Below are 10,469 nucleotides of genomic sequence, written 5' to 3' on the forward strand. Positions count from 1 at the left end.
TTGTATATGAACTTGGTATGCACCACAATACAGTACAGTAAAAAATAAAACACAAAAATTAAATTCAGCATCCTCTGTACATTTGGCTAAGTTTCATTACAGTATACAGTACTAATGGTTTCTTGGTCTCCTGACAAGACTATAAACGGTTTGAACCGATGTCACTGTTAAAAATGCTATTTTTCATAACCGAATGGGCTCAAAGACAACATTTTCCATAATTTAAAGCTCAATAGCATTTAAGTAAAATGACTTACTTCGGTTATGAAAAATAGCATTTTTAACATATGATTTACAGTTTATTTTAATAAATATCAAAAATGTAAAAGGTGTGCATCATACTTGACACCTACATGAACATTTTATAGTTGTTTTTGTGACTGTAAGTCATTTTACTCAAATGCTATTGAGCTTTAAATTATGGAAAATGTTGTTTTTGAGCCCATTCGGTTATGAAAAATAGCATTTTTAACATATAATTTACAGTTTACTTTAATAAATATCAAAAATGTAAAAGGTGTGCATCATACTTGACACCTACATGAACATTTTATAGTTGTTTTTGTGACTGTAAGTCATTTTACTCAAATGCTATTGAGCTTTAAATTATGGAAAATGTTTTTGAGCGCATTCGGTTATGAAAAATAGCATTTTTAACATATGATTTACAGTATATTTTAATAAATATCAAAAATGTAAAAGGTGTGCATTATAGCTGACACCTACACGAACATTTTATAGTTGGTTGTGTGACTGTGAGTCATTCGCTATAAATGCTATTGAAGTTAGAAAAGTGTATACTAATGTCATATATAACTTTAGAGACGGTCCCTAAATTTGCGACTATCCAGCGTCCAACGTCAAGCCAACTTTATGCCAGTTAAAAGCGCCGCGCTTTGTGTTTTTGACTCAAAAAGGAACCGGTTCATAAGAGTCATTTGATATTGAAGTCGACTACACTGGGCGTGTTGCGTACACCTGCAAACACCACGAACGGTTTATTGAAAGACGTGTTTTTGCCATTATTTTCCTTATGCTGTCATTGCCGCAGCTAAAATGTAGCATATGAAACTGCTTACATTTATATTTTATTCTATGATAATTTGGTAGATCTGCCCCTGTTTGTAATCATGCTGATATTTGGGGGAAAAAAAACTGTAGCTTACTCTATTTCAGATCATAGAAATATAAAAGACATACAAAAGTCATACGGGTGCATTTTTGCCCCCTTATCTTGAATTTTGGGGAAATCTGCACTCTCTGGGTGTGTTTTTGTTTGTTTTTTGCGATATGTTCGATAATGTCAAATCATACTGTTTAAACAACACTTACGATACTATTGTAGACTTTATATATCACACACCCCTACAGACAGAAAACAGTTATTTTAAATTGTATTTAACAATATTACTGATTGTACTATAAATTTACATAAATGCTGCCTTGGTGAGCATAAGATACTTCTTTTAAAAACATTAAAAGACCCCAAACATTTGAATAGTAATGAATAATCACCACTGACAAAACAGTTTAAACTCACTTGTAGAGAGCAGAATCTGTCCAGCAACCTTGAGTGATTCATGTTTTGGCTCATTACACAGATTATCAGAAGACAAAAACAACAACAACCCAAGGTCTGTAGACTCCCAGAGTGAAGGTAAAAGAACATACAGACTGACTGCAAAATGTTCCCTCTCTCATCCACATTAAAGCAATCTGAACTGCTAAGAGAAGTGGAAAAGTCAACATGATCAAATACCTGATATAAAGCTGGGTTATATTCAGGATCACTCTAGTGAAAAGTAATGAAAATTTTAATTCTGCAGTTGACCTTTAAGCTAGTTTGTATAATACATATATGTTGGTGTACAATAATATTATAATATAGTAATATTTTAGTAAAATAACAGCTTTGGAAATGAAGTGGCTTTCTTTGTAAAAACAGGAACCCTAAAAAAAAAAGCAGCTGACTGCCAACTAGCGCCTTGACAATGTTTCTCAACACCCGTCCCTAGCCTGTGGCATTGAGGCTGTCCTTGGCAACAAGGCTTAAAAATGCACCACCCTCCCAGTCCGCTCCCAATCCCAGTCCGCTCCAATCACATCACTGTGGTTTCCAAACTCTGCCCTCTAGAACGGCTTCATCACAGTGGCATAATACAAAGTGTTACCCAGGAGTGAAGAGGTGCTGGTGGCAGTTGCCATGACTCTGTCAGGAGATGTGTGTGTTGTGACGGGAGCCTGCGGGTTTCTGGGCAAAAAGCTGGTCAGACTGTTGCTGGAAGAGGAGAAGCTTGCTGAGATCCGACTGCTGGATAGAAACATCCAGTCTGAGCTGATACAGTCTCTTGATGGTTAGCATTTCTCCTTTTTGTGGGATTCTGTAGGTCACTTTTAGTATTCTTCGGTTTTGCCTCGCTGTAAGCTGATCTTCTTCTTTCTGTTTTGCATTTAAAATCAGCCTTTGCTTGTGAATTGTAAGAATAGAGATAATGTAAACTGTTCACGTGCCATTCTCATTTCTGCCTTTTTTACTTCCTCTTCTCTTTGTAAGCAACAAATTGTTTTCAATGTGTTTCTCTGTTTGTCCTCAGATTGTAAGGGAGAGACTAAGGTGAGTGTTTTTGAGGGGGATATAAGGGATTGTGAGCTACTGAAAAGAGCCTGTAAAGGAGCAGCACTTGTTTTCCACACTGCATCTCTCATTGATGTCATTGGAGCAGTTGAATACAGTGAATTATATGGAGTCAATGTTAAAGGTGAGACTTCTCTGCTGGTTATTAGCACACGATAACAAGACTCAATCAAAAGACTGAATTTCTTGAAACGTATTGAATCTTGTAATGCGATTGTTTTTATTTGTGACCCTGGACCACAAAACCAGTCTTAATTAGCATTGTAGCAATAGCCAAAAATACATTGTATAGGTCAAAATTATCTATTTTTCTTTTATGCCAAAAATCATTAGGATATTAAGTAAAGATCATGTTCCATGAAGATATTTTGTGCATTTCCAACCGGAAATATATCAAAACCTAATTTTTGAGTATTATGCATAATATTTGAGTAATATCCATTACTAAGAACTTCATTTGGACAAATCTAAAGGCGATTTTCTTTCAAGATTTTTAAATAGTTGTATCTCGGCCAAATATTGTCCTATCCTAACCATACATCAGTGGAAAGCTTATTTTTTTAAGCTTTTAGATGATGTATAAATCTCAATTTTGAAAAATTGACACTTATGACTGGTTCCGTGGTCCAAGGTCACATTTTAATTATTTTAAAAAGAGTTTTGAAAACAAAAGGCTGTGAGGGCCTTTGGTTATAGTTGTGAACTTTGGAGACAAATAGGTAGAGAGCTACTGATTTAAATGGTACTTGCATTAGCAAATCAAATCATCAAAAAAACAAATCTGACTGATCAAACAATGAAATGTTGTTTGTTTTTCCATTACAGGAACACAGCTGCTGCTCGAAACCTGCATCAAAGAAAATGTGGCCTCCTTCATTTACACCAGCAGCATTGAGGTGGCTGGTCCCAATTCCCGAGGTGATCCAATCATTAACGGCAATGAGGACACCCCTTACTCCTGTTGTCTTAAGTTTAAGTACAGCAAAACCAAGCAGGAGGCTGAACAGATTTGCCTTCAAGCCAATGGAGAGCTGCTCCATAATGGAGGTCAGCTGGCAACTTGTGCATTAAGGCCCATGTACATCTATGGACCAGGCTGTCGATTTACTGTAGGCCACATGAGGGATGGAATCCGCAACAGAAATGTTCTGCTGAGAATGTCACGACGTGAGGCAAAAGTGAATCCTGTCTATGTGGGAAACGCAGCCCTGGCACATCTACAGGCAGCTCGGGCTCTCAAAGATTCCCAGAAAAGGGCCGTGATGGGTGGAAACTTCTATTACATCTCAGACAACACCCCACCTGTTAGCTACTCTGATTTTAACTATGCTGTTCTTTCACCATTAGGCTTTGGGATACAAGAGAGGCCCATTCTACCCTTCCCGCTTTTGTATCTTTTGTCGTTCTTCATGGAATTACTGCACGTTGTGCTCCGACCCTTCCTAAAGTTCACTCCTTCCCTAAATAGGCAGCTACTGACCATGTTAAACACACCCTTTAGTTTCTCATATCAAAAGGCCCATAGGGATTTTGGATATAGCCCTCGCTATGACTGGGAAGAGGCACGTAAGTGCACTAGCGATTGGTTAGCATCTGTCTTAGCCAAAGAGAAACAACGAATTAACTTAAAATAAATTAACAAAATGTTTAATAATACTGTGCTAACTTTATTTCTAAGCATCCATGCTCTGTCTATTGTTAAACTTGTAAACTTTCCTTCTAATTTAATTCATGGTAGTAGAAAACATTAGCTTTCTAAAGTTTTATGTCAAATGGCTTGTAAATAAACAACCGTATATTGTGTTAATTCTTGTTTGAGTCTGTATATTTCTCCACTTTTCTGTTGTCGTTTTCAGTGACGCGTATTGCACATTGCAAGTTTTTACTCATTTACTGGCATATGAACAAATTATTTTGGTGATACATGCTGTTTCATGAATATTTGATGCTCAAATGGCTACCAGTAAATTCTAAACATCTGCCATTTTAACTGAAAGAAGGTGGTAATACTAATGCTGTTTGCAGTATAAGGAAGTCTAAACTTTATCTATCAAATAATCTGCAATCAAAGTTACTGCACCTGTTTATTTGTAGAATTATGGTGCACTGGTAATGTAGTTTTATATAATAATATTAGAAGTCTTTGAAATGCTGCGAAAATTAGTAGATAACTAAATGTTATTATAACTTTTATGATATCCACATTACATTGACATCAGATTTGTCATCTTGCCTGACATAATTACAGTGCTGTCCATTTAAAATGAAGAGACAATATGTCTCTCTTAAGAAAATATATAACATTTCTAAAAAGTCACTATTGTGCTATGAATAACGCATTCTCATATAAGCACCCAAAGGCCAAGAATTATTTACTTTCTAGCATGTTGTCTTCAATAATATGACAATTTGTTCTGTGTAGTGTAATATTTACGCATCACTTACTATATTATAATTACATATTATATGATTAAATTTTTTTGCAGGCTAAAATAACATGCAGGAATAAGTGCACCACAATCTGCTCACGATCTGACCTATGACATCCTATGACACGCAAACATTTACTTGAATTTAAATTTAAGTTTAAATGTGAGTTCACATACACCACATTGCCTTACAAGAGGAAGGAAGAAGACGACGACGACGACGACTCACTCTGGTACTCCTCCTGAACCAGGGGCCGGATTCACAAACATCTTTTTAAGAAATAAGAAATTTCCTAAGATAGTTCTTAAGAATGTTCTTAAGTGCAGTTCTTGAAAAATTCTTAATAACTTCTCAAATATGTTCTTAAGAACATTTAGATTTTTTTTCTTAAGTCTTTATTTTAATGAATACATGGCTGAAGACGGCAAGACGCACTGATAAACTCTCAACTTTAAGGATCGTCTTTTTGTGCTTCTTGCAGATTAGGCTACCCTAATTAAAACTCCCTACCCGACTTATTTTTGTAGTGTTGTTTTGCAGTCAGCAAAAAGTAGCGTCATACTAATCATTACTGATTGTTTACATTATCACTTCAGAAAACTCATGCACCTCCCTATTAATGCGTTATATGTAGCTAACAGTGTTGTAATGCTTAAATATAACTATTAATTTGAAATAACCCAGTGAATTCATTAAAGTCTTATAATTTGGGATTTAAGACACATCTGGGGCTAACTTTAAGAAGTTATTTACGATGATTTTTAAAAAGATTCTTTTCAAGAATTCGAATTCTTCTTAAGAACAATTTTAAGAAAAAAGGTACGAACAATTTTTGCTAAGTTCACTTTTTCATGTTGTTTGAACATTAATGTGTGTTGGCAGTGTATGTACAAATCTACCCTATAATGATAAAAATCCATGCAGTGGTTTTTAATTCATCTGTAAAAATAATATCCCCTTTTTCAAATCGAGCCATTCTCAGATGCTGTTTCGATGCCGGAGCAGGAATGTAAGTTAGACAAGAATATCTCTGATTGAGCGATTGAGTTGTTGTGTTGCTGGATGTAATAATGAACATAGTGGTCATCATTTACTCCCGACATCTGAGCCGCTGAAGATGCAGTAGATTACATTTGTTTGTGAATGGAATGCAGCTCCCGATCTACATAAATGCATCTATGTTCGCGCGAATCATTCGTGATCCAGCTTCACTTACAGCAGAACGCGGCTAAATGCAGGCAAAGTAAACAGGCTCGTCACTCCACAGAGAGAAGAGAGGGCGGGGCGAGCAGAGCTCATTAACATTTAAAGCAACCTCGACCAAAATAGGATGATTTTTGCAGAGCTGATTTTGACAAGGTAAAAAAGGGTGTTGTTTTACACTCCCATTGAGAAATTTTAACCAAAGTATATTATAGACTTTTCATTAAGACCCTAAAGAATCAACTTGTGGAAAATGAGCATCTGATGACCCTTTTAAAATAAAAACAGTCATAGAATTGTGATGTAATAGAGAATCCTGTTTAATGCTAAAGTTCATGACAAATGAGAATTAGTTACTGTTGAGAACATTTGAGTGAATTAATTTGTCATTTGTTGGACTTACGTAGTAAGAACCACCTTCATATTTAATTTAGTGATATTTAAGACATTGCTGTCCCACTTATCCGTTGTTCAGCACAACAAGCCCCGAAAAAGAACTGTCTTGTCTGTCCTGTAAGTATATTCGTGTAAACATGTCAATGTTGTGCATTATGTCTAGTGTATGATGCTCAGTTTTTTTCTGTTACCATTTACAAAATCAATGAGAAAGTTGATGCCTAGTACCAAGAGCACTTTTTCAGAAGATAGCCCATTGGGGGAGTTTGAATCTGAACAAACAAACAGTTGATGATAGTAATGCCTTTCAAGTAGGGCCAATTGATTGTGTTAATTTCACTTCAATCCAGCTAAAACCCTGCGAGTTTTGGCTCAACACTGTGCCAAAGAGGCCAGAGTCCAGCCTCTGAACAAACAATCAAACATTTCATCTGTGAGGTCATAGGTTCACAACCAGCTGCAGACCAGTGGATAGATCGTTTGTTTTTCATTGTTGTAGTCAAAGCCTAGAAAGAATCTCCACTAGCTACGCAAGCTGTCACAGGATGGATGCTGGGAATTAATGTCTCTCATGCTGACATGGTTCATAACAGCACACCAGGAATGGAAGGAAAAGCCATTCATCTCACCTAATCGGATATTGTAGCATTTTTCTCAGAACCAGGCGTTGTGTAACAGGTTCTGGCTGGATATTAAGTGGATTCCAGGCTTCTTAGGGCAACTAGTTGAAGAACAGGAACAAAATGTGTTGAAAGGATGCAGAAAGAGAAGAAATGATTTTGCTCCCAAACAAGAATCTAACCAGTGGAAACATCTCACTCAGCTGATTTCATCATGTGGATCAGTAAAGCCATGGCTTGGAAATGGATCAAGGCTTTTGTTTATCTGTCAATGTGTGTCACCTCTGCCGTGGGTAAGTTCAATTTAATTCAGTATTATATAGAATAAATCTTTATTTGTGCTAGTCATATTGGGTGAATACATAACTCTTGATAAATGATCTGTAGTTTTAGTTAGTAGCACAGATGATTATTTGGAAAAAGAGAAACATTGAAAACTTAAGTTAAGTGTGTCAGTAAGTAATTCACTGATCGACAGCTGTAAATGTAAGTATGTACAGAATTTGATTGTAGTGAGTTTTTGTAGTGATAAATTAAATTAAACTAAGCCAGAGACTATCTGTGACCCTGGACCACAAAACCAGTCATAAGGGTCCATTTTGTGAAGATGAGATTTATACATCATAGCTGAATAAATAAGCTTCCATTGATGTATGGTTTGTTAGGACAGGACAATATTTGGCTGAAATACAACTATTCGAAAATCTGAGGGTGCAAAAAAATCTAAATATTGAGAAAATGGCCTTTAAAGTTGTCCAAATGAAGTTCTTAGCAATACATGTTACTAATCAAATAGTTTTTAAATATTTATGGTAGGAAATTTACAAAATATCTTCATGGAACATAATCTTTACTTAATATAATGATTTTTGGCATAAAATAAAAATTTATAAATTTGACTTATACAATGTATTTTTGGCTATTGCTACAAATATACCTGTGCTACCTAAGACTGGTTTTGTGGTCCAGGGTCACATTTGACCTCTTTAAAATACATACAGAAGCACACAGAGAATTAAAAAATCACTGATACAAAAAAAGCATGTTGAATTTCACTGATCAAAATTTAAAAAAAAAAATGCACTGCTTTAACAGTGATTGTATTTTAATTGTATTTTTGGTGCCTACAACACCATTTTGTTTTAAAACTCACTTCTAAAGTTCATTTCCAAAATATTCAGTTTTGAAAATACCAGTAGTGTCTTTATTATTTAATACATAATATTTTACTTTACAAATATAACTATACAAAGTCATACTTACACATCTGGGGACAGCAGAGCTTCCAATTACAGATCTCACAAGAAAAAAATCTCACAGTGTTTTGATGTTTTACTGTTCGTTGCACTCATGAATTCCATGCAACTTTACAGGTAATGAGGAAACATCTCAAACCAAGTGTGCTGACTTCAACAACACCACTTGGCTGGAATACAGACATGGCACCAAGCTCCAAGTTCAGTACCTTCTTCTTACACGAAAGAATGCAGACTGTGCCAGCCTCTTCACACAGGACTGCCTCAATCATACCCAGAAACACACGGCTTACTTCAACTCATCACTCCCCACTAAAGTCATTGTTCATGGATACAGGTAAAGCATTTAATCAGCAGCATTTTATAATATGAAAGCAGTGCTTGTGAAAGAGACTGAGCTTAGACGATTTGTTGATACACTGTGTTTCAGGGCTCTAGGCAGTAAGCCTTCCTGGGTGAGTGGCTTAGCCCAGGCTCTACTGCAGGAAAAGGATGTGAATGTTCTGGTGGTGGATTGGGTCTACGGAGCCTCCTTTGCTTATAACCGGGTGGTAGAGAACTACAAGGAGGTGGCATTGCAGATATCAGTGCTTATCAATCAGCTTACGGTAATAATTGTCATAATAGACCACCTGACCACTAAATTCTAAAGGCTTTCTTCTGTAAGCAGTGTCTATCTGAAGTAATAAACAAAATGAAATACATTTTGAAATTCATAATACATTTTTGCTGTGTTTTTTGCAGAAATATGGATGCACGCTGGAATCTTTCCATTTCATTGGTGTGAGTCTTGGAGCACATGTGTCTGGATTTGTGGGGACCCTATTTGAAGGCAAGCTGGGTCGAATCACAGGTAATATTTCAGAAAATGTATTAATATACAGTGGAATCCAAAAGTAAGAGAAATGTACTCACCCCCATGCCATCTGAGAGTTCATGTCTTTCTTGCTTCAGTTAAAAAGAAATGAAGGTTTTTGAGGAAAGCATTTCAGGATTTTTCTCCATATAATGGACTTCAATGGGGATCAACGTGCTGAAGGTCCAAATTGCAGTTTAAGTGCAGCTTCAAAGGGCTCTACACGATCCCAGCTGAGGGTCTTATCTAGTGAAAATGCAACGACATCACGTATTACGTAATCACATTGAGAAGGTCACACGGTTAGTTCTTTGTCTGTGTATTGGTTCAAAAAGTTAAGGTAGGGTGAAAAACTCCATCTTGTCTTCTCTTTCTCAACTTCAAAATTGTCCAACATTGTTGTTTTACCTTTTCTGTAAAGGGTGTTTGACTTTATTTGCACATTTGCTTTGTAATCACTGGGCCGGTATTTCGGCCTACGTCACACGACCTTTCCAACGTGATTGCGTAATGTGTGAAGTCGTGGACACAGAGCTAGTGCAAGGCAAGCATTTGAGGTTAAAAAGTATATACATTTTTATTTTTTTAGATAATGACCAATAGTTTTGCTAGATAAGACCAGTGATGGACCAGTTGTAGGCTACTTCGTTACTGTACTTAAGTACATTTTTCAAGTATCTTTACTTTACTTAAGTAGTTTTATTTTAAATAACTTTCACTTTTACTAAAGTACATTCCAAAGGGTAAGATCGTACTTTATACTTCACTAACTTTCATAAAACATATCGTTGCTCCTTATAATATATCACGTGCTGTCCACTGTTTGTGAATTAAATCTGCTGTAAACGGTGATCTGTTTAAGCCCACTGAAATGCTTGAATTTAGACACATAAACATCAGTGTCTCTGTTTGAGAAAAATTAAAGTAACACAGATTAAGTAAAATAACTCATGCACGTTCGTATTCCCCGCTTTTGTAACGTGAGCAGTTTTATTAAAATGCTACTCATTTAGCCCTACGTGACAGCAGCTTTTATATTGTTTATCAACAGTACACATTTTTATATTGTTTGG

At 36.0% G+C, this 10,469-nt stretch overlaps 2 protein-coding genes across 3 annotated transcripts in view; both read left to right on the forward strand.

Moving 5' to 3' along the window:
- Positions 1–1,841: 1,841 nt before the first annotated feature.
- Positions 1,842–4,418, forward strand: hsd3b1 (hydroxy-delta-5-steroid dehydrogenase, 3 beta- and steroid delta-isomerase 1). The gene is made up of 3 exons (XM_051118539.1): positions 1,842–2,354; positions 2,595–2,759; positions 3,461–4,418. Exons 1-3 carry the CDS (start codon positions 2,204–2,206, stop codon positions 4,267–4,269), a joined length of 1,125 nt encoding a protein of 374 aa, XP_050974496.1. The 5' UTR covers positions 1,842–2,203; the 3' UTR covers positions 4,270–4,418.
- A 2,712-nt stretch (positions 4,419–7,130) lies between these two features.
- pla1a (phospholipase A1 member A) overlaps positions 7,131–10,469 on the forward strand; it is a 16,163-nt gene continuing 12,824 nt past the window's right edge. For both annotated transcript variants that reach the window (XM_051119410.1, XM_051119411.1), the window contains exons 1-4: positions 7,131–7,577; positions 8,658–8,877; positions 8,971–9,148; positions 9,285–9,393. In XM_051119410.1, the coding sequence (XP_050975367.1) occupies positions 7,499–7,577; positions 8,658–8,877; positions 8,971–9,148; positions 9,285–9,393 (586 nt within the window). In that variant the 5' untranslated portion in view covers positions 7,131–7,498. The remainder of the gene's footprint in view (positions 7,578–8,657; positions 8,878–8,970; positions 9,149–9,284; positions 9,394–10,469) is intronic.

This window comes from Labeo rohita, chromosome 9, assembly GCF_022985175.1.
Source record: "Labeo rohita strain BAU-BD-2019 chromosome 9, IGBB_LRoh.1.0, whole genome shotgun sequence".
NCBI lineage: Eukaryota > Metazoa > Chordata > Actinopteri > Cypriniformes > Cyprinidae > Labeo > Labeo rohita.

Bases quoted from the DNA above. Each gene is read 5' to 3' on its own strand.
- hsd3b1 (XM_051118539.1), top strand. From the start codon at position 2,204: ATGACTCTGTCAGGAGATGTGTGTGTTGTGACGGGAGCCTGCGGGTTT. The intron at 2,355-2,594 runs GTTAGCATTTCT...GTTTGTCCTCAG, and splicing joins GCTGATACAGTCTCTTGATG to ATTGTAAGGGAGAGACTAAG. The intron at 2,760-3,460 runs GTGAGACTTCTC...TTTCCATTACAG, and splicing joins ATATGGAGTCAATGTTAAAG to GAACACAGCTGCTGCTCGAA.